The 23,697-nt window shown below is 52.0% G+C and overlaps 1 protein-coding gene across 1 annotated transcript; it reads right to left on the reverse strand.

Annotated features, from left to right (window-relative positions):
• Positions 1 to 8,135: 8,135 nt before the first annotated feature.
• LOC137815706 (uncharacterized) lies at positions 8,136 to 9,008 on the reverse strand. The gene has a single exon (XM_068618820.1). The coding sequence runs from the start codon at positions 9,006 to 9,008 to the stop codon at positions 8,136 to 8,138; it is 873 nt and encodes a 290-aa protein (XP_068474921.1).
• Between the last annotated feature and the right edge of the window lie 14,689 nt (positions 9,009 to 23,697).

The raw sequence follows: 23,697 nt of genomic DNA on the forward strand, positions 1-23,697 counted from the left end.
ACTCGTCAGCAACGGGCGCAACTGGACTTGAACGATTGCTTCTCATCTTTCTCATGAACTCAGCGAATCTCAGAATGCAGCGAACGACACTTCAACCACGATCGAATCAGCGATCAACCGGAGAAAATAGTGCGAAACTGCGCAAGAAAACTCAAGAACACCGTAAGCCTTCAAAGAAAACCACAACCTCACCAGAAACCACCGCAACCAAACGAGCGAAAGAACTCGAACTTCCACCAAACAAATTACGCGTAAACAGCAGGAAACTTCACTCCACCGATCGAAAAGCCAAACGAACGGTACAAAACGCGAATTCTCCGAATGAAACTCAAGCAAACAGCGAACGATGGTTGCACCAGCACACAACCACGCAGAAAACTTCGAAAACTTTCAAGAACTCACGCTGTGCATGGGAGCAAGTTTTACAGGCCCCACGGTGGGCGCCTGATGATCCTGCCTGTTGACCGGAACGCTGGAAACTGCCTCGTCAAAGGATCGACGTGCGCACCGCTTCTCACCTCCGTTCCTCTTCGGGATCTACCTCAAGAACCTGCAAAGAAACAGAGCGGCGCCGCTGCGGCCGATCGCACTCCAACGCTCAAGTCAGTGACGGTATCACCAAATACTAAGAGAACAAGAACCGTGCAAATCCTCTCTCACAGTCAGCTCTAGAACTCGCAAGCGTAAAGAGTATGAACTGAACGTGCGTACCTCAGAAAGTTTGTTGAGAACTCTTATATACCTGGTTGTTTTCTCTCTCCTGGCAGTTACAGACCTGGACACGTGGCTCGCATCCAGTCGTACACGTGCCATCATCTGGAGGCTCCTTGACTTGGCGCTGCTTCTACTCTCATTTTGGCTAAGTTACTTATGCATGGTACTGCCCAGTGCATAGCTAACTTGGGAGTGCGATCTCTACTGGAACTGGCGAGTTAGGGTGTCCTCATACACCTTCCCTGTGGTCTCGCCGGCCGCCTTCATAATCTGCTTCTCCTTCCTCTTCGGCGATGTGCTTTCTCCGGCGATCTCCAACTGCTTGGTCGCCTGAAACTACATCTGGCGACTTCATCTTAAACCTGGTGATCGCCTATTCTGATAAGCTGGAGATCGGAACACGCCAACTTAACAACTGGCGACTACACGACCCCCCGACTTCCTTCCCTCCTGCCAACCTGGCGCCTTGCAAACACGCCTATACTGTAGCAGGGTGCCACGTCATCACTCCCGACCACCAGGGCGGTACAGCGAGGTTCACACCATTGCTGGGGGTTTTTCCGGCGGGGGACCCACTGCCTCCCAGCGAAAGAAATACGCGAGGGGGGTCAACTCGATCGAAGAAAGGATCTCGGGTGAGCCGTGGGAATCGGACCTCGTGTTCACGAGAGGGGATCTTCGAGACGTGGTGCCGCATGACAATGACCTCGTGGTCATTTTGGTTGTCACGGCTGGAAGAAAGGTGCACAGGGTTCTTGTCGACCAGGGAAGTTCAGCAGATGTCATGTTCTGGTCGACATTCAACAAGTTACGGTTGTCTCCTGACCTTTTGATGCCCTACACAGGGTGCCTATATGGGTGTGCGGATAACCAGGTGGAAGTCCGAGGCTACCTGGAGTTGAGGACTACGTTCACGGATGGAGAGGCCTCGCGTACCGAAAGCATCCGGTACTTGGTCGTGAACGCCAACTCCGCCTACAACATTTTGTTGGGCAGACCGGCGTTGAATAGGCTGAACGCAGTAGCCTCCACACGCCATATGAAGAAGAAGCTGCCGGACCTCAGCGGCAAGGTGATAGTTATCAAGTCGGATCAGGAGGAGGCGCGAAAGTGTTATGAAAACAGCCTGAAAACGAAGAAAAGCGTGTTCATGGTGTTTGAGCGTCCGCCCAGTGTGGACACACCGATGATTGAGGCGACGCCCGCCAGGACAACGCCCGACGAGGCCACACCTGCGAGGGCGACGCCCGAGGTAGATACACTCATGAAGGAGGGACCTGATGATACGGCGCTTGTGGGAGAGGCGGCGCCCATTCAGGATAACAGCAGGGACCAACAGGCGGCTAACGCTGTGGAGAGTGAGATTGGCGTCAAAACGTTTAAGTTAGGGCGTTTGCTGAGGCAAGAAGAACAGGAGGGGGTGGCAGAGGTGATTTCACGCCACTTGGATGCCTTCGCATGGTCTGCCTCGGATATGCCCGGCATCGACCCGGATTTCCTATGTCATCACCTCAGCATGGACGCCACGGTCCGCCCCGTGCGCCAAAGAAGGAGAAAGTTTAACGAAGAGAGGCAGCTGGTGGTAAAGGAGGAAACGCAGAAGCTGCTAAGTGCTGGCCACATCAGGGAGATTCAATACCCTGAGTGGCTAGCCAACGTTGTCTTGGTGAAGAAGGCGAATGGGAAGTGGAGGATGTGCGTGGACTTCACGGACTTAAATAAGGCGTGCCCGAAGGACTCGTACCCACTACCCAGCATCGACGCGTTGGTGGATAGTGCATCCGGCTGCAAGGTGCTAAGCTTCCTGGATGCATTCTCGGGATACAACCAGATCAAAATGCACCCGAGAGATGAGAGCAAAACTACATTCATGACAGAGACTTGCAGTTACTGTTACAAGGTGATGCCTTTTGGGCTGAAAAACGCGGGCGCCACCTACCAAAGGCTGATGGACAAGGTCCTAGCGCCCATGTTAGGAAGGAATGTATACGCCTACGTGGACGACATGGTAGTGGCGTCGCAGGATAGGGAACAGCACGTGGCAGACCTAGATCAGCTGTTCGTCACTATATCCAAATATCGCCTCAAACTAAACCCTGAGAAGTGTGTCTTCGGGGTAGAGGCCGGAAAGTTCCTAGGTTTCATGCTCACGGAGAGGGGAATAGAGGTGAACCCCGACAAATGCGCAGCGATTATCGCCATGCGAAGCCCGACGTCAGTAAAGGAAGTGCAGCAGCTGACGGGGCGGATGGCGGCGCTCTCAAGGTTTGTTTCTGCCGGGGGAGAGAAGGGGCACCTATATTTCCAGTGCCTCAAGAGAAATAGTCGCTTTGCATGGACCGACGAATGCGAAGCGGCTTTCATTAAGTTGAAAGAATACCTGGCGACGCCACCGGCCCCTGCAAACCGGTAACAGGCGTGCCCCTCCGGCTGTACTTCACAGTGACAGAGCGGGCTATCAGCTCTGTGCTGGTCCAGGAGCAGGACCAGAGTCAAAAGCCCATATATTTCGTGAGCAAGGCATTACAAGGCGCGGAGACGAGATACCAAGCACTGGAGAAGGCAGCGTTAGCAGTGGTGTTTTCAGCCAGGAGGCTCCGTCATTACTTCCACAGCTTTACGGTGGTAGTGATGACAAACCTCCCTATACAGAAGGTGCTGCAGAAGCCTGACGTGGCTGGAAGAATGGTGCGCTGGGCGGTGGAGTTGTCAGAATTCGACATCCAGTATGAGCCTAGAGGATCCATCAAAGGGCAAGTATATGCAGATTTTGTGGCAGAACTCTCGCCCGGAAGTGAACAAGAGGTGGAGGTGGGCTTACAGTGGTTGCTCTCGGTTGATGGCTCATCCAACCAACAAGGGAGTGGTGCGGGAATAGTCTTGGAGGGACCCAATGGCGTGCTGATTGAGCAAGCTCTGCGCTTCGCCTTTAAGGCAAGTAATAATCAGGCTGAATACGAAGCCCTGATCGCAGGAATGCTCCTGGCCAAGGAGATGGGCGCGCAGAACCTCTTGGTGAAAAGCGATTCCCAGTTGATTACCGGGCAGGTGTCGGGTCAGTTCCAGGCGAAAGACCCGCAGATGGCGGCGTATCTGAAATACGTCCAACTATTGAAGGGAGCATTTAACGCTCTTGAGCTGATACATGTTCCAAGGGAGCAGAATGCCAGAGCCGACCTGCTTGCCAAGCTGGCCAGCTGAGGCAAGGGGGGTAGACAGAGAACAGTGATCCAAAAGACGCTCAAAGCTCCGCGTAAATTCGTGGAAGATAACAGAGTGGATGTCCTCCAGATTTGTACATCAAGAGGGAGTCCAAGGAGTCATCGCTCTTTGACCCAAGATACGCTGAAGACGCCCCGCATCAGCACATACGCGGACATGCCCGAAGAAGGGAGGCAGATGCAGGTATGTGCCCTAGCCAAAGGAGACACCTGGATGACACCATACAAACGGCACCTGGCGGATGGGGCTCTCCCAGTGGAGCCTGAAGAGGGTAAGAAGGTCAAGAGAAATGCCGCAAGATACACTCTGGTGGATGGAGTGTTGTTCAGGCACGGGTTCACTCACCCTATCTTAACGTGTGTAAGTGGCGACGAGTGTACCAGAATAATGGCGGAGCTCCACGAAGGCATTTGCAGGAGCCACGTAGGGGGAAGGTCCTTAGCCTCCAAGGTGATACGCGCAGGCTTCTTTTAGCCAACGGTAAAAGAGGATTGCACGCGACACGCCCAGCACTGCAAGCAATGTCAAAAACACGCTGACTGGCACAAGGCGCCGCCAGAAGAGCGTGGCCTTTTCATACCTGGGGGATTGACATCCTAGGTCTGTTCCCACTGGCGATAAGGCAGATGAAGTACTTGATCGTTGCCATCGAGTACTTCACCAAGTGGATAGAGGCGAAGCCCGTGGCTCAGATCACTGCGCACAAGGTGCAGCACTTTGTGTGGAAGAACATTGTGTGCCGTTTTGGCGTACCTAGGCGGCTGATATCCGGTAATGGAACCCAGTTCGCCAGTCAGCAGTTGAGAAACCTGTGTGCTGAGGTAGGCATCAAGCAAGTGTTCGCATCAGTCGAACACCCTCAGACTCACGGGCAAGTAGAGTCAGCAAACAGAGTTTTGCTGAGGGGACTAAAGAGGAGGCTAGAGAAGGCCAAAGGGGCGTGGGCGGAGGAAGTACCAAGGATCGTATGGGCATACCATACCACGCCCCAATCTTCTACCTTGGAGACGCCTTTTAGTTTGGTGTATGGGTCGGATGCGATGATCCCGGTAGAAATACACGAAAGCTCGCCACGTTTTCAAAACTTTGTGGTTGAGGAATCCAACGAAGAAAGGCGGGTGAACCTGAATCTACTAGACGAAGCCAGGGAGGAAGCCAGAATAAAAGCCCAAGCGGTAAAGAGAAGAGTAGAGCGACAATATAGCTCTAAGGTAAAGCCACGACAGTTTCAGATTGGCGACCTAGTTATGAGGAAGGCTCATCCATACGAACTGGAGAATAAGCTGTCTCCCAAGTGGACCGGACCCTTCAGAATTACTGAGGCTAAGGGAAACGGTTCATACAACCTAGAGACCTTGGAGGGGGGTCCCATCCCGCGCAGTTGGAATGCAGCCAACCTGAAGTTTTATTTTAGTTGATTTATGTAAGCAGCGAGGTAACGGTCTTGTTAAAGGGGACGCTCTTTTTCCCTTTCCGGGGTTTTTTAATGAGGTCACCCAAATAAAAGAAAAAACAAGTTTGAGAAAAACCTTGCCTTGGTTTTTAGTCTTTATCTTTTCCCCGTTTGAAGCGGCGATAGGCGTCGCCAAGAAAGAAGGCGTCGCCAAGAAAGAAGGCGCCGCCAAGAGAAAGCGTCGCCAAGAGAAGGCGTCGCCAAGGTAGAAGGCGTCGCCCAAGCGCAGGCGCCGCTAAGAAACATAACGGAGGAAAAACGCACAGTTTGAGGTGTGTGCAAAAGTAAAGCGGCGTTACAGAAACATGGTATAGTAGAATTAAATTTACAAGCAGTGTTCGAGACAAATGGGAGTAATGCGAATAGGGCAAACATTACAATCCCTGTGCTCATACAAAAAACACAAACGAACCATTCTTCAGTGGCCGCCGGAGTCAGCACGGGAGGAAGACGAAGCCCCGCTCTCAGTCCGCAGAGCCCGGGTAAGTCGTGACCTCCGCTCTTGGTTTATCTTCGAACCTGCACCAAGAGAGATGAACGTGTCAGAGACACCATGAAGCAAAACACACACACTTAGAAAGCACCAAAGGCGGAAGTTTCTAGGGCAGTGACTCATACATATATACTTCTCTAGGGTTCCAGCATTGAAATCCAAACTGATCAAGGTGGCGGAGTCAAAACCTCCTGCCTCAGCAAGGATCCGACAAACCACCTGGTCATTCGGGGCTAGCTTCTTGAAGGGTTTGGATTTGAGGGCCTTCGTCTCCCTCACCCAGTACAGTGGAAAACCATCTAGGGCGGAGGGAACGAGGTCAGAGCAACAGATTTTGAAGAACCTGCCCTTCCACCCAGTGAAGGAGTTTTGGAAAGGGGTCAGGAGAACCCTGGCAGGAACGTTATTGAGGGTCACCCAGAGGTTATTCCTTTGCCTCTTCACCTCAAAGAAGTGAAGAAAGATATCAACCGAGGGTGCACAACCCAGAAAATCGAAAAGGATGTCAAACGCCTTAACGAAAGCCCAGCTATTAGGATATAACTGGGCCAGAGCAGCATTGATCTCTGTCAGCAGTTCCCTCTCAAACCTGGAGAAGGGCAGGCGCACGCCGATGGTCTTGAAAACCACCTGATAGAAATAAAAGAAGGGGACCCCGTCGTTGGCCCGTTCGTCTCCGCATATTGGCTCCCCTAGAGTGCAAGGGAGCACAGCAATATCGTCGTAGTGCCTCTTCGCGAAGGCACGATGATCATAGGAGCATGAATCCCCTTTGTGTTCCTTTATGGCTCGGGTAGAAAGCAGGCACGAGCACTTGTCCAGGAGCTCGTTCGAGGCCCAAGTATACAGATCCTTGGGGTTAACCCTGGGGGGAGGATCACGAGAAGACATGCCTGAACAGAATCTGGGAGGTTTGGAGGTGAGTGGGCCACTGGTAACGCAAGGGTAAAACGCTGGTTGGAACGAAAAACTAGAAGAACTCTTCGCGAGAAGAGAAAGGGTGCAAGTAGGTTACGAAAGGCGCAGGAATGATGAGGACAGGTTCAAGATTTGGAAGAACTAAATATTGCGGTTAGAGCGCCAAACGACGCAAATGGAAGTGTTGCAGTTATAGCGCCAAACGACGCAAATGGATGCACCGTGCGATCGAGCCAGGTGGCAGAGGATGAGAGGATGACCCTGGCACCACTAGTTGACACTCAGAAAACGTCGTATCGGCAGAATGCTCGAGGGTACGATACGCCGTCGAGAGTGGGTCAGAGGCACAGAAAGTGTCAGGACCAAGTCAAGTGGCTCAACGTCCCATCAGCCATACGAGCAGCGCCACGTGGATAGCACAGGCGAAACCTTGAGCTCTTCGCTATCCCCAAGCGTTGACCAGGACCAAGGTTAAAGTCAACGCCAAGGTAAAGTTAACGCCCAAGGCGTCGCCAGGGAAGGCGCAGAGGGCGACGCCAGCATGAAGGCGCAGAGGGTTAACGCTAGCAGGAGGCGTTAACCCAAGTATCAGCAGTGTCACCTCCCCGATACCCGTAGGTAGGAAAGACTGTGGAGGGAGATGAAATCGAAGAAGTCGAGACTAGTCGTTGGCGGCGTCGCCTCCCCGATACCCACAGTTATGAAAGACTGTGGAGGGAGACGAAATCACCAAACGCCAGTGGACCGCTGGCAGGGTTGTTCCCCGACACCCATGGGAAGGAAAGACCACGGAGGGAACGACCCCCCAGAGCACTCGGCATTTTTAGACACCCTGGGACGATACGGCGCTGCTGTAGCAGGCCTCTCCTTAGGCGTGGGCGCCGGGCACCAAGAATCAAGGGACAGATCGCTTTGGTGTTTGAGACACCCCATGGACGATACGGCTCCGTTAGGCAAACCTCTCCATGGGCGTGGGCATCAACGCGTGACCTTATCCCAAGTGTTTAGGACCCAGAGTAGGTCTCAACTTTCGCGTTGCGGCAATGGTAAAGCCACTGACGCCTTCACGAAGCATAGGCGCCGGGCATACAGGGTCGCCCAACGCAGCGAAAGAAACGGGTAGAGTACAGGAAAAACAATCGAAGCACATGAAGGCGAAAAAATGAGGGTAAAATCATATAGGCGGAATTCGATAACTCAAAGGTACAAAAATTGTCATGCAAAACCCACAGTTGTGACGAAAGTGCAAATAGTTCAAAGAATTACAAGTTTATCAAAGAGGGTCAAAAACAAGACAAAGCACAAAGGGATAAGGTGGTGGTCGAGGGCGGCGGTTCAATCATCCAGCTCCAAGGGCATGACCTTCCCGTCAACGATGTGATGAGTGGAATCGCAGTTGGAAACGTCGATTCCCGGGTTCTCGCAGACGGCCTGGGCCAGAGCCTCTTTGAACCCCTCCTGGAAGGTGCCCGCCATGTCATTGATAAGGGTCTTCTTGTCCTTCTCTAACTTCTCAATGGTGGCGTCCCCAGAAGCTACCTGCTTCTCCAAAGCCTCCTTCTCCACACGGAGCCGGCTGACCTCGATTTGCAGTTTGTCGTAGTCAACCTGGAGAAGGCCCAAAGCCCTGGCCTGAGTAGCCATCTCCCCCTCCATCCGCTCCAGTTCATCAGCCTGCCCACAGCATCGGTCCTTCAAGTCCTTTTGAACTTCTTCGTAAGCTTCGACTATGTCCTCGAGGCTCGTTACCTGAACTTGGAGGGTGACTTCCCGAGTGTAGAAGTCGGCCTGAAGCGCCACCGCCTCTGCCAGTTGTTTTTCAGCCTCCTCCTTGGCCTCTTGCGCCAGCTTCAGAGTGGTTTGGTAGGCCTCGTTTTGGAATCCCAAAGTTTTCTTTTCCTCCTCCAGGGCAGCTACCCTTGTTTCCAAGGCCTGGAGGGTTTGAGTCTGCAAAACAGCATTTCTAGCTTGGGCACGCCATTCAAGGGCCACCGCCAAGAAGGCTCCCAAGTAGAAGGGCATTCCCTCCTTCCTGTCGGAGCCTTTTGGCATTGATCCCCCGCTGAAGCCCCTCATCAGATGCATAATTGGAGGAGGGATGGCAATAAGATCTGAGGCGGCGGCGACGGAGGCGGGAGCAACGGAGACCTCTGCCGGTGGTGGGGGTGGGGCAGATTCGGCCCCTTCGCCTGTTTCCTCTTGGACCATTGTGGGAGGCATGCATCACCGATCCTACGTTCAGGTAAACCAAATAGCAGAAGTTAAGACCAAAGCAGTTATACAAACCTACAAAACGCGTAGATGAATGAGACATAAGGCACTTAGTACGAAGGAAAAACAGGTGGAAGAGGCCAATAGAGCAAGCATGAAGCAGTAAAATGCAGATAACAGAAGACAATAAGAGAGGAGTCTCCCTACCAAAGTAGGTGGTCAGGGAGTGGGCATTGTACTCGCTTGCGATGAGCTTCAGCGTGTCGAAGACAATCCCCAGGCCAGCCAAGGCCTTGCATACCTCCCTATCAGCAGGGGATAGCTCATTCAGGGCCTTGGCCTTGAGCAGCTTGGGGTGCTCTATCCAGTACAGGGGAAAGCCATCCAAGGCTGTAGGGTCATGCTTGGCGCAGCATACCCTGAAGAATTTTCCCTTCCAGCCCTTGTACGAGTTCTGGAAGAGAGAAAGGAGGATCCTACCCGCGATCCCGAAGAAGCTCACCCAAAAGCTTTTCCCCTGTTTCTTCACCTCGAAGAAATGTAAGAAGACATCCACAGAGGGAAGGATGCCTAGATATCCGCAAAGAATTTGGAAGGCCCGAACGAATGCCCAACTGTTGGGGTGTAGCTGGGCTGGGGCTGTGTTGATCTCTGTAAGAAGTTCCCTTTCGAATGGCGTGAACGAAAGGCGCACCCCGACGCGTTTAAATACCGTTTGATACATGAAAAAGAAGGGGTTCCCCTTCCTGAGTCTGTCATCCACGCAAACAGGTTCCCCAGGCCTGCCGGGACGGACGAAAATATGTGCATCATGGGTGCGGCAGAAGGCGTTAAAATTGTACAGGTGGGAATCACCGCGATGGTTCTCCAAGTCCTTCATGGTCGTCAGAGTGGTGCATTCGCTTAAAAGCTCGTTGGGGGCCCATGAATAGAAGGCTTTATAGTTGGACTTGGGGGTCTTGGGGGGAGAACCAGACTTTGAGTTCGGGCGCACCATGATGCGGATAAATAACTGGAGAAAGAGGAAAGGAAAGGGGTTTTAACAAGTGATGCCAAGACAGAAAAGGGGATAAAACCCTAGAAAAATGCCACCCACGCGAGAAAACCCAGAAAGAAGGAGAAGGGAACGGAGGAGCGGAAGAACACAGAAATGCAAAAACATAAACAGTCCCAAGCAGTTCAATACGCAGCGATGCAATGCAATGAAGAGGAAGAGTAAAGGAGGTAGAAAAATCATACCTGTACCGTCCCGTATCCGGGCGTTGACAAAGTCAAGGTCAAAGTCAACGCCTGGAGTCAAAGTCAACACAAGGCGTCGCCTAGGTGAAGAGACGCCAAGTGCCAGCGTCGCCAAGGCAAGGCGTCGCCTAGGTGAAGGCGTCGCCCAACCAGGGCGTCGCCAGGATCAAATATCATTAAGTCGAGGCAATCACAGTGCGGCTCCCCGATACCCATGGGTAGGAAAGACCATGGAGGGAGCGACGTCGTGGGAAGGCCTCAGGTCCCGATAATCCGGGGTAGTGATAAAGAGAAGGAAAAGGTGGCTTCAAGGCCATAGTGATAGCACCAGTGTAGGGCAGCCTGACTCGTGAAGTACCCCTGCCGCCCCAGAGACGCCTTTGGGACAGATACGACTGAAGGGGAGGGTCACGCCCAGGGTAGCCAGGTGCAGGGTACGAGAGGAAGGCAGATACGCTCTCAAAGTGAGTGACTAGATGATTGGGGGCATGAGTTGGCACCAAAAAAAAGTCACCCCTTGCGCAGTAGCACTCCCAAGCAAGAGGACTCACACGTAGAAACGTCCCCAGATGGGCAGAAACGTCCCCAGGTGGGGTCATGGTGCTGTGAGGCCCTCCACGTGTACGACAGCCAGGTCAGAATAGAAACACCATTTAGTCAGGTACCAGGTAATTAAAGTCATTTAATACAGTTTCTGTTTCGAATGTTTAAGGTACTATAAAGGCTCCCAAGCGTTTCAACGTCTTAAATGCGCGACGTTTTCTAATTAGACGCGCTAATTAAGTGCGTTTCGTTTTATGATTAAAAGCGCTTTAAGGCGCTTTAAATGCTTGGTTAGTTTAAATAGCGCTGAGAATGTCGGAAAGGGGGTTCGAACTTTTGGCTAATTTTCCAGAAACACTCTAGTTGCTTGCTCGAGCCTTGAGGTTTTGCACAAGGGACTAGGGGAGGATTTTGGCCAGAAGGAGACAATATATACTAGACACAGTTTCCTTTTTACCACCTTCAGAGTGCCATACGCGGTGCTCCGATACGGAGGTGCATAGTTTTTGGTGTTTCTTGCTGGCTGACTTGAGCGTCGGAGTGCAAACGGCCGCTAGGGCGCCCTTTTGTCCTTCTTTGCAGGAATCCACAGGTAACCAGTGGGAAGGAGTCCCTAGCTGACGGTTGAGGTCACGCACGAAGACGTCCCAGGTCAACCGGACGGAACATTTGGCGCCCACCGCGGGGCCGATATAAAACATCAGTCCCATCACAAGTTTGAGAAGATCTACCAAGTTATAGTAACGTTGGAAGAGGTTTGAAAAGACCGTGACAATGACCACCACAAGACGGGGTACTGCACGCGCGGCCCCAACAGAACTATCCATGCAACAGGTCCTGGAGATAATGCGGGGGCTGCAGGAGGATATGGCGGAGTCGAAACTGGAACAAGAACGCATCCAAGCAGATCTCAAAGCCTCGCATGAGAGGAATGAAGAGCTTCGTCGTGTAAATGAGGAGTTGCGCCGGGGCCTGCGAAATAATCGGGGGCAATGTGAACATGACGAGATGGAGAACCATTCCCCGCCAAGGGAGTTTTCCACTCCCTTCTCGCAGGAGATTCTGGATGCAGTGATCCCGAACACGTTCGTTGGGCCCAAGGTGATCTTCACCGGGATGGAGGACCCTGAGACGCACCTCGCTGCATTTCACACACAGATGGTCCTGGTAGGCGGCTCTGACGCTGCCAAGTGCAAGCTCTTTATGAGCACCTTGACTGGGATGGCTATGGACTGGTTCATCAGCCTCCCGGACGGTCATATCACCTCTTTCTGACAACTATCACGATTGTTCAGGGAACAATACCTAGCAAACAAGGCCCCGCCGCCGGTCTCCTACGATTTGTTTGATGTGAAACAGTATCAAGGGGAGACCCTAAAGGAGTACATCAATCGCTTCGGGGCCCAGGTAGTAAAGGTTGGTACGACAGAGGAACCTATTATCGTGTACGCGTTCGTGAAAGGTGTATGCCCCGGTCCTTTTGGAGAATCCATCATTCGCAACCGCCCTAGGACTTTTGCTGAGCTACGGCGTCGGGCGGTAGAACATATCGCTTCTGAAGGAGAGGTGTGCGTGAAGCGCACCAGCGTCGTACCCTCACGCCCGAGCTCAACCCGCTAGGGTCAATGAGACCACGACGGGACGGAAGAAACCAGATGGGAGACGCCCCTACGAGGCCAGAAAGCCCCAGCCCCGGGGTTCAGCGGGAGGCGATCGCCCGGCCAGAGAAAGAACGAGGCCGGCGAGATACAATTTTGTGGTGGATTTGAAGGACCTGATCGCCGTGCCTAATATAGCTGAGAGATTGAGGCGACCAACGAAGTCTGATAAGGTGTTGGGGCCTCGAAAAGACTCTTGGTGTGAGTTCCACGAGGCTATCGGTCACCACATTGATAACTGCCTGTCGTTGGGTTACCAGCTGGATGAGCTGGTGAGAACCGGGTTTTTGAAGGATTATGTCGCAGAGCCCACAACGACCGCCACCTTGCCACCGCCAGCAGAAGAACAAGCACACGAGACGCCGGTTCTCGGCGAGGTCCATACCATAGCTGGGGGATTTTCCGGTGGAGGACCCACCGCCTCCCAGTGAAAGAAATACGCGAGGGGGGTCAACTCGATCGAAGAAAGAATCTCGGGTGAGCCATGGGAGTCGGACCTCGTATTCACGAGAGGGGATCTCCGGGACGTGGTGCCTTACGACAATGACCCCGTGGTCATTTCAGTTGTCACAGCAGGGAGAAAGGTGCACAAAGTTCTTGTCGACCAGGGAAGTTCAACAGACGTTATGTTCTGGTCGACATTCAATAAGTTGCGGTTATCCTCCGACCTTTTGAGGCCCTACACAGGATGCCTATATGGGTTTGCGGACAACCAGGTGGAAATCCGAGGCTACCTGGAGTTGAGGACTACGTTCACGGACGGAGAGGCCTCGCGTACCGAAAGCATCCGGTACTTGGTTGTGAACGCCAGCTCCGCTTACAACATCTTGTTGGGCAGGCCGGCGTTGAACCGGTTGAACGAAGTAGCCTCCACACGCCATATGAAGATGAAGCTGCCGGACCTCAGTGGCAGGGTGATAGTCATCAAGTCAGATCAGGAGGAGGCAAGGAAATGCTATGAGAACAGCCTGAAAATGAAGAGAGGCGTGTTCATGGTGTATGAGCGTCCGCCGTGTGCAGACATGACGATTGATCTTGCCTGTTGACCAGAACGCTGGAACCTGCCTCATCAAAGGATCGACGTGTGCACCGCTTCAAACCTCCGTCCTTCTTCAAGATCCACCTCAAGAACCTGCAAAAGAACAGAGCGGCGCCGCTGCGGCCGATCGCACTCCAACGCCCAAGTCAGTGACCGAACCACCAAATACTAAGAGCAAGAACACTCAAGAAATCTCAAGGAACCGTGCAATGTTCTCTCTCACAGCAAGCTCTAGAACTCGCAAGCGTAAAGAGTATAATCTGAACGCGCATACCTCAGAAAGTTCATTGAGAACTCTTATATACCTGGTCACTTTCTCTCTCCTGGCAGTTACAGACCTGGACACGTGGCTCGCATCCAGTCGTACACGTGCCATCATCTGGAGCCTCCTTGACTTGGGCGCTGCTTCTGACTCTCTTTGTGGCTAAGTTACTTACGCATGGTACTGCCCAGTGCATAGCTAACTTGGGAGCGCGATCTCTACTGGAATTGGCGAGTTAGGGTGCTCTCGTACACCTTCCCTGTGGTCTCGCCGGCCGCCTTCATAATCTGCACCACCTTCATCTTCGGCGATGTGCTTGCTCTGGCGATCTCCAATCACTTGGTCACCTGAGTTTACATCTGGCGACTTCATCTTCAACTGGGCGATCGCCTGGTATGCTAGAGATCGGAGCACGCCAACTTAATAACTGGCGACTACACGAGCCCCCCGACTTCCTTCCCTTCTGCGAATCTGGCGCCTTGTCAACACGCCTACACTGTAGCTTGGTGCCACGTCATCACTTCCGACTACCAGGGCGATACACAAGCCCCCCAGTCTTAAGCGAAAAGACTTGTCCAGCGAAAAGACTAAAAGAGTCACGCCAATACCGATCTACGTGGCCCTGGCGCAGAATTTCAAGCGGTTGTACTTTCTGCTTCTCTGACGCTCTACCAAACCCCTCACCCATCGCACGACACGTGGCTTCATCAACGGTTCCCTTCAGTTAACGTTTGCGCTTCCCAAACCCATTTCGAAAAACCCTTAAACCCATTTTCGCTCCACTGTTCCATGACTTTTCTTCGTATTCTCGAACGCTCCAACCTTCTTCTGCAAAAAAGCTCTCGACGCTCTTCAACTTCCCGTATCACCAACATTCTTCATCGCCTTCCTGATCATAAAAAGGTACTTCCTTTCCTTCTTCTGCTGGTTTTTACTGCATTTTAACCGATTCGCATCATCCTGTAACTGTCTGGTGCATACGTTGTGGGTTGTTTTTGCTATTTCTCCTTCTTCGTAACTTAGGGCTTCGTCAACGTTCACAACGAACATACGTTCGTTCGTTTTTCACCCTTCCTTCATGATCGAGTCAGCCTCTGTGAACCCTGATCATTTTTCCTTTTCTTCTTCCTTTGCAGCTTCGACAATGACTCGTTCAAAGATCACCCCAAATCCTCCACCTTCAACACGAAACCCCTCTTCTCAAGCACTCAACCCACCGCGAGCACGCGGTGCTTCGTCTTCCCAGGCTGAGAGGCCTGCACCTTCCCGCCCCAACCTGGCCCAGGCTGCTCCGCCTGCCACCGGAGGAGCCTCCGTTCCCCCACCAGACTTCAAAACCCTGTATCCCTGGGCCAACTCGACCCTCTTGAGGGAAACATCTTCTGTGAACACTGCTGGGGCAGTTTTGCGGTTGACTAAGGGGGATGAGCCTCACCAAACATTCCACAAGGAGCAGGTCGAGAAGATGACAGTGCTGCCTTGCCCCCCCGAGCTGCCAGTTTGCGCCGACGACAAGGCGAGCAATGACGGGCCCTTCTGCTTCGTTTACACAACTTTATTCAAGAAGGTGAAGCTCAAGTTTCCCTTTACTCGTTTTGAGAGGGAGCTCCTCACCGAGCTCAACATCGCCGCCGCCCAGCTCCATCCCAACAGCTGGGCGTTTGTGCGGGCGTTCCAAGTTATGTGCGACCATCTGGGGTTGCCAGCATCCGTAGATGTATTCTTATTTCTCTTTGAAGCCAAGCACCCAGGAGATCGCCTGTGGGTAAGCTTGAATGGGATTGCTGGGAGGTCGATCCTCTCCATCTTCCAGCAATCCTATAAAGACTGGAAGGGAAAATTCGTCCAAGTGCGCCCCAACTACAAGGACGCTTCCCTACTCGACGGCTTCCCCTTGTACTGGGTAAACAAGGGGAGCAAAGAGTCCAAGAGCTGCTTCAGGAGACCCAGAAGTCCTGATAGCATGGGCGCCTTGGACAGAGATCTCTGTTTCTTTTGGAAGAGTGTGGCGGACGCCAACATCACATTCCTCACCACCACACTCATATGCTTCGAGTTCTTCGAGGACCAGCTCGAAATTCGAATAGGTTAGAACATTTAAGCTCTTATTCTAATACCGCTCCTGTTAACTGTTTCTGGGCGTCTTGTGCGTTGTGCACAGGACTTTGATTTTATTTTTCTGCACCCTTTATCTGCTTTGCTGTTGCGTATGTCTTATGCATCTATTTCCTTTCTGAGCTAACCCATGCATTTTTGCCCTATGCAGATAACATGTTGGGGCGGGGAAAGCTTGCTGAATTGAGGGCGCTTGCCCGAACCCACGGATTGGCAACGGGCTCTCAAAAAGTGCCAAATTCTATGGTGGAGATCGCCGCTGCTCAAGGCAGATCGCCACCCAAGGGTGCAGCTCCCTCCGATGTCCAAACCGCCGCCCAACGTAAGAAACTTGTCCTCAAGAGACCCAAAAGGAAAGCCCCCCAGGTAATCCACGAGGAGGAAGAGGAGGACGACGAGGCCACTGAAGATGGCCTTGTCACGAAGAGGAAGAGGGTGACACCTTCTTCACCACCTGCACCACCCCCTCTTCCCACATCAACGCCGCCATCTACGCCTGCTCCTCCCCCATCATCGCCACCCCCACAAGCTCCTGCTTCACTAGTCCAAGACATTCCACTGGCAACTGCGCCACCTACGGTTGAGGCCCCCGAGCCAAACTTCATGGAGGACCCCCCGAGCGCCTCCACGCCGTATGTATCAGCTGGAGGGGGTCCTCCTTCAAATGCCTCAGCCGCAGACGTTGCTCCAATCGGGGATGAGGTTGCCCATACCTCTCCAATTCTGATTACCGAATCCCCGACGTCGCCACCACGCCCAGAAGCGCCTACTGAAGAACCAACTAAAGAAGGTGGCGACGAAAACCAACAACAGGCCCACCCGGCGCCTCTACAAGCAGCAAACCTCCCTCTTGAGGTCACGAGGATGTGGGAGCCTTTATCTGCCAAGCTGAAGACGATGGCAGAAGACATCCCCACCATCATAACTAGAGCTGTAGAGAGCTCCACCAGGAAGCTCCAGGATGACCTCTTCAACCTTAGAACTGAGAATAGCACCATGAGGGTTGAGGTGGAGAAGTTGTCCTTCAATCTGACACTCACGGAGATTGAACACTCCCGAGTAGAAGATGCGATGAGCACCGAGCTCCGGTTGGCGCGCAAGGAGGCCACCGATCTTCGCCACAAGGTGCAGCTTCTGGCTCAAGAGAAGATTGAGCTGGAAAGCAAGATTGTGCCTTATCGCGTTAAGGTGGCTGACTTAGAGGCCCTAATAAAAACTGACACCGCCAAGGTGAAGAAACTGGAGCAGAGGTCCGCTGATCGGGAGATCTTCCTGGGAAAGGTGGAAAAGGCGAGGGACGACGCCATGGCTGAGCTTGCCGAGGCCAACAAAGAGAAGGGGAAGATCGCTGCTGAATTGGGCCAAGTGCAAGCAGAATCCAAAAAGGTTGCTGAAGACCTTCTCCAGGCTCAAGAAATCAACGAAAAACTCAAGAAGCAAGTAGAAGAGCTGGAGCAGCAGAACAAGGGGCTGAAAGAACAAACTGAAGAACTCAAGAAACAGATTGAAGAGCTTAATCTGAGTTCTTCCCAAATTCTGGCTGCTGGATTCGAAGCTGCACGGGAACAATTCGCCTGCTTGTTCCCCGATCTGGATCTCAGCATGGTGTCCCTTAACAATGAGGTGGTGGATGGAAAACTGGTTCCCGCTGAAGACTAATCAATTTCCCCTCATCCACCACCTTTATGCTTTTTCTTTGTATGTAACTTGTAATAAACTTTTTCCCTCTTTCTGTATATGTGCCCGAACTGGTATTTACTTAATGAAATTACCTTGGCATTTCTTCCTGTAACTTCCTTGTCTGCTTTTAACTTCCCTTGCGTGATTTACTTAAAAGAAAAGACTTAGCGAATTCGTAGGCACGATCTTATACTTAACTGTTTCGAACCACTTCAACTTCAAACAACAATCACTTTAACAACTCGTAATCTTAAGGCAATTAACCTTAGCGTAAAATTACTCTTTAAGCAACAAACTTTAACTCAACTACTGGCTTAAAACATTGCTTCACCCGATCCGCTTCATCAAAACGGGTCTTTAACTTTCTCGCCACTGTTTGAACTTTTCCTGGTCACCAAAGACTCTTGGCGATATCAGCTTCTTTCTGGCTTCATGCCTTGGCCATTGTTCCTTTATCTGGGGGTAGAGACGCCTTTCGGATCCTTCTCTACCTTCCTGAACTTCAGAACAAAAGACCGGGTGGCTAGGCGCTCTCTTCGAACCTACCGTAGCCACCTTCCAAGCTTCGTCCTCCCTTAACGCCATACCTGAACTCGTTCGAGACGAGAAGGATTTTATCTTGCCTGAACTCGCTCATCGGCGAGAAGGTCTTTAACTCGCCTGAACTCGCTCATAGGCGAGAAGGTCTTTAACTCGCCTGAACTCGCTCATAGGCGAGAAGGTCTTTTACTTGCCTCTACATTGCCCCGGGGGTTACATCTTCTCGCCCCCAGAAACACTGAGGACTTTTCACTGGTGCCTCTACATTGCCCCAGGGGTTACATCTTCTCGCCCCCAGAAACACTGAGGACTTTTCACTGGTGCCTCTACATTGCCCCAGGGGTTACATCTTCTCGCCCCCAGAAACACTGAGGACTTTTCACTGGTGCCTCTACATTGCCCCAGGGGTTACATCTTCTCGCCCCCAGAAACACTGAGGACTTTTCACTCTTCCTCGCCTGCGCTCGCTCGACGGCGAGGAGGTCTTTATCTTGCCTCAGAACGCGCGAGGGTGTTGAGGTCTTTTAACTGGTGCCTCCGATCGCCGAAAGACGATGAGGACTTTAAACTTTTTTAGAAAGCATGCAATACATCTTTAACTTGCCTTAAGTCACATATAAGTCACAAGGTCTTTCTTCAAAACTTTCTGAAAACAACAGGCACGCAATCTAAAACAACTTGTACTTTGAAAAATCTTCTTTTATTGGGTGGCCTCATCAAAAACCCTCCTTAGGGAAAAAAGAGTGCCCCTTGCAAACTGTTTTAACAGAGACATTGTAAAGTAACTTCGTGTTTATCTTTACTTACAAAGTTCTCAACTATAATATAACTTCAGGTGCGTGGCGTTCCAAGTGCGAGGAATCGCCCCTCCTTCCAATGTCTCTAAGCGGTAGGCGCCGTTCCCGAGCGCCTCGGTTATTCTGAACGGTCCAGTCCACTTGGGCGACAGTTTATTCTCCATCTCGTACTGGTGGGCTTTCCTCATCACCAGGTCGCCTTCTCTAAACTGTCTCGGCATCACCTTCGAGTTATATCTTCGTTCAATCCTTCTCTTCACCGCTTCAGCCTTCAATCTCGCCTCTTCCCTGACCTCATCCAGTAGATCCAGGTTCAGCCTTCTCTCTTCATTCGAGTCTTCCTCTACGAAGTTCTGGAATCTCGGCGAGCTCTCCTGGATCTGTACTGGAATCATGGCATCACACCCATAGACCAAGCTGAACGGGGTCTCATGGGTTCCTGACTGCTCGGTGGTGTGGTACGCCCAGACTATACGGGGTACCTCCTCAGCCCAGCTTCCTTTGGCTTTCTCTAGCCTTCTCTTCAAACCTCTCAGCAACACCCGATTAGCTGACTCCACCTGGCCATTTGTCTGAGGGTGCTCGACGGATGCAAACACTTGTTGAATTCCCACCCTTTCGCAAAGCTTCTTCAACAGGTGGCTTGCAAACTGAGTCCCATTGTCCGACACCAGGCGCTTAGGCACACCAAACCGGCACACAATGTTCTTCCACACGAAACCTTCGATCTTGTGTGCGGTGATCTGAGCCACTGGTTCTGCTTCGATCCACTTGGTGAAATACTCAATCGCCACCACCAAGTACTTCATCTGCCTGATCGCCAGCGGGAATGGTCACAGGATGTCGATTCCCCAAGTATGAAACGGCCAAGGGCTGTAGATCGACTTCAACTCCTCGGGAGGCGCCTTGTGCCAATCGGCGTGCTGTTGGCATTGTTTGCAACACTGGGCATACTTCTTGCAGTCTTCTTTCATCGATGGCCAGTAGTAACCTGCACGGAGAGTCCTCGCGGCCAGAGCTCGACCCCCGACGTGGCTTTCGCATATACCTTCGTGGAGCTCTGCCATGATTCTCGTGCACTTCTCGCCATGTACGCATTCCAGGAGTGGGTGAGTGAATCCAAACCTGTACAGATCGCCATCAATCAACGTGTACTTGCTAGAATTTTTCTTTACCTTCCTAGCCTCTGTCGGATCCAGTGGGAGAAGGCCATCTGCCAGGCACCGCTTGTACTGTGTTATCCAGGTGTCTGGTTCAGGGATAGCGCAGACTTGCGTCATGTTCACCCTCTCTCCTCGACATGCTCTAATTCTCGGCGATCTCAAAGTTTCTTGCGTCAGGGACTTATGACGATTCTGCGGGCGCAACTGTTTACTTACTGCTTCGAACTTGATCAAACCATCAACGTTTGAACGATAGCATTCTAATAACTGATCTGCTCCATCGAAACGGGCCCTTACTCTTGTCATCGCCTGAATCTCCTCTGATCACCATCTGGTCCCGGCGATGTAAGCCTCCTTTTGCCTTCATAACTTGGCTATTAGTCCCTCATCTGGGGGTAGAGGCGCCTTTCGGATCCTTCTCTACCTCCCTGAGTTTTAGAACAATAAGCCGGATAGCTAGGCATTCTCTTCGAACCTACCTTAGCTATCCTTTAAACTTCTTCCACCCTCCACGCCGTACCTGAACTCGTTCGAGACGAGAAGGATTTTATCTTGCCTGGACTCGCTTCGACGGCGAGAAGGACTTTATCTTGCTTGAACTCGCTCAACGGCGAGAAGGACTTTATCTTGCCTGAACTCGCTCGACGGTGAGAAGGACTTTATCTTGCCTGAACTCGCTCGACGACGAGAAGGACTTTATCTGATGCCTCTACTTTGCCAAGGGATTACATCTCCTCTTCCCTGGATGCACTGAGGACTTTTAACTTGCTCTCGCCTGCACTCGCACAAAGTCGAGGAGGACTTTAACCGATGCCTCAACTTGCCCAGGGCGTACATCTCCTCCCCCCTGGATGCACTGAGGACTTTATCTCTTTCTCGCCTCAGGACGCGCGAGGGCGTTGAGGTCTTTTAAACATTGCTGGTGCCTCCGATCGCCGAAAGACGATGAGGACTTTTAACTTTAACTGATGCCGCCAATCGCCGAAAAGCGATGGGGACTTAAAAACTTTTTAGAAAGCATGCAACATAACTTCAAACTCGCCTTAAATCACATACGAGTGACAAGGTCTTTTTTCAAAAACTTTCGTAACAACAACAAGCATGCAATCTAAAACACTTTAAACTTTGAAAAACTCTTCTTTATTGGGTGGCCTCATTAAAAACCCTCCTTAGGGAAAAAAGAGTGCCCCCCTCAAACTGTTTTAACAGAAAGCTTGCAAACTCTTCGTGTTTGTTCTTACTTACAAAGCTTTTAACTGTAATATAACTTGAGGTGCGTGGCGTTCCAAGTGCGAGGAATCGCCCCTCCTTCCCATCTTTCTAAGCGGTAGGCGCCGTTCCCGAGCGCCTCGGTTATTCTGAACGGTCCCGTCCACTTAGGCGACAACTTGTTCTCCATCTCGTACTGGTGGGCCTTCCTCATCACCAGGTCGCCTTCTTTAAACTGCCTTGGCATCACCTTCGAGTTATACCTTCGTTCAATCCTTCTTTTCACTGCCTCAACTTTTACTCTCGCCTCCTCCCTGACTTCATCCAGCAAATCCAGATTCAGCCTTCTTTCCTCATTCGAGTCTTCCGCTACAAAGTTCTGGAATCTCGGAGAGCTCTCCTGGATTTCCACTTGAATCATTGCGTCACATCCATAGACCAAGCTGAACGGGGTCTCATGGGTTCCTGACTGCTCGGTGGTGTGGTATGCCCAAACTATACGGGGTACCTCCTCTGCCCACGATCCCTTGGCCTTCTCTAGTCTTCTCTTCAAGCCTCTTAGTAATACCCGATTAGCGGACTCTACTTGGCCATTTGTCTGAGGGTGCTTGACGGATGCAAATACTTGTTGAATTCCCACCCCTTCGCACAGCTTCTTCAACAGGTGACTTGCAAACTGAGTCCCGTTGTCCGACACCAGGCGCTTAGGCACAACAAACCGGCACACGATGTTCTTCCATACAAAGCTTTCGATCTTGTGTGCGGTGATCTAGGCCACTGGTTTTGCTTCGATCCACTTGGTGAAATATTCAATCGCCACCACCAAGTACTTCATCTTCCTGATCGCCAATGGGAAAGGTCCCAGGATGTCGATCCCCCATGTATGAAACGGCCAAGGGCTGTAAATCGACTTCAACTCTTCGGGAGGCGCTTTGTTCCAATCGGCGTGCTGCAGACATTGCTTGCAACACTGCGCATACCTCTTGCAGTCCTCCCTCATTGTTGGCCAGTAGTAACCTGCACGGAGGGTTCTTGCGGCCAGAGCTCGACCCCCGACGTGACTTCCGCATATCCCTTCATGGAGCTCGACCATGATTCTTGTACATTTCTCTCCGTGCACACATTCCAGGAGTGGGTGTGTGAACCCAAACCTATACAACTCGCCATCAATCATTGTGAACTTGCTAGAGTTCTTCTTTATCTTCCTAGCCTCCGTCGGATCCAGCGGGAAAAGGCCATCTGCCAGGCATCGCTGGTACTGTGTTATCCACGTGTCTGGCTCGTGCGTAGCGCAGACCTACATCATGTTCACCCTCTCTCCCCGACATGCTCTTATTCTCGGCGATCTCAAGATCTCCTGAGTTAAAGACCTGTGACTCCTCGTCGCTTTCTCCGTCGACTTGCTTATCTGAAGAACCAGGTGATCTGCCACAAATGCTCTAGGCGTCTTCAGAGTTTCTTGGATCACCGTCCTCTGCCTACCCCCCTTGCCGGAACTGGCGAGCTTAGCTAGCAAGTCAGCACGGGCATTCTGCTCTCTGGGCACATGCACCAATTCAAAGGAGACAAAGGAACTCTTCAGCTCCTGCACATACTCCAGGTAAGCCGCCATTTGTGGATCCTTGGCCTGGAACTCGCTTGTTACTTGTCCCGTGACCAGCAGCAAGTCACTCTTAGCCATCAGCACCCTAACTCCCATCTCCTTGGCCAGCAAGATTCCGGCGATCAGCGCCTCATATTCTGCTTGATTGTTGCTGGCTTTGAAGGCAAACCTCAGGGACTGCTCAATCAGCACACCGTTGGGCACTTCCAGGATGACTCCAGCACCGCTACCCTGCTGGTTCGATGATCCGTCCACCGAGAGCACCCAACGCAAATCATCCCCCTCAACTCGCGCTGCTTCTGACGAGAGCTCGACCACAAAATCAGCGAAAATCTGCCCCTTAATCAGACCTCGGGGCTCATACTTGATACCGAACTTCGACAGCTCCACCGCCCACTTCACCATCCTCCCAGCTACATCAGGCTTCTTCAGAACCTTCTGGATGGGCAAGTCGGTCATCACCAGTATTGTAAAACTGTGAAAATAGTGGCGCAACCTCCTCGCCGAAAATACCACAGCCAGCGCGGCTTTCTCCAAGGCTTGATACCTCACCTCCGGGCCCTGCAGCACTTTGCTGACGAAATAAATAGGCTTCTGAGCCTGGTCCTGGTCTTGGGCGAGCACCGCACTCACCGCCCTCTCAGTCACAGCAAAATACAACCTGAGAGGCGTTCCCACCAACGGTTTGCACAAAACCGACGGGCTCGCCAGGTACTTTTTAAGCTTGACGAAGGCCTCTTCACACTCCTTGATCCAGGCAAACTTGTTGTTCCGCCTTAAACACTGAAAGTACGGGTGGCCCTTCTCTCCGCTAGCTGATACGAAACGAGACAGGGCG

This window comes from Phaseolus vulgaris, chromosome 10 (genome assembly GCF_000499845.2).
Source record: "Phaseolus vulgaris cultivar G19833 chromosome 10, P. vulgaris v2.0, whole genome shotgun sequence".
NCBI lineage: Eukaryota > Viridiplantae > Streptophyta > Magnoliopsida > Fabales > Fabaceae > Phaseolus > Phaseolus vulgaris.

Excerpts from the sequence above, each read along its gene's own strand:
- LOC137815706 (XM_068618820.1), bottom strand. The coding sequence starts at position 9,008 with ATGGTCCAAGAGGAAACAGGCGAAGGGGCCGAATCTGCCCCACCCCCA.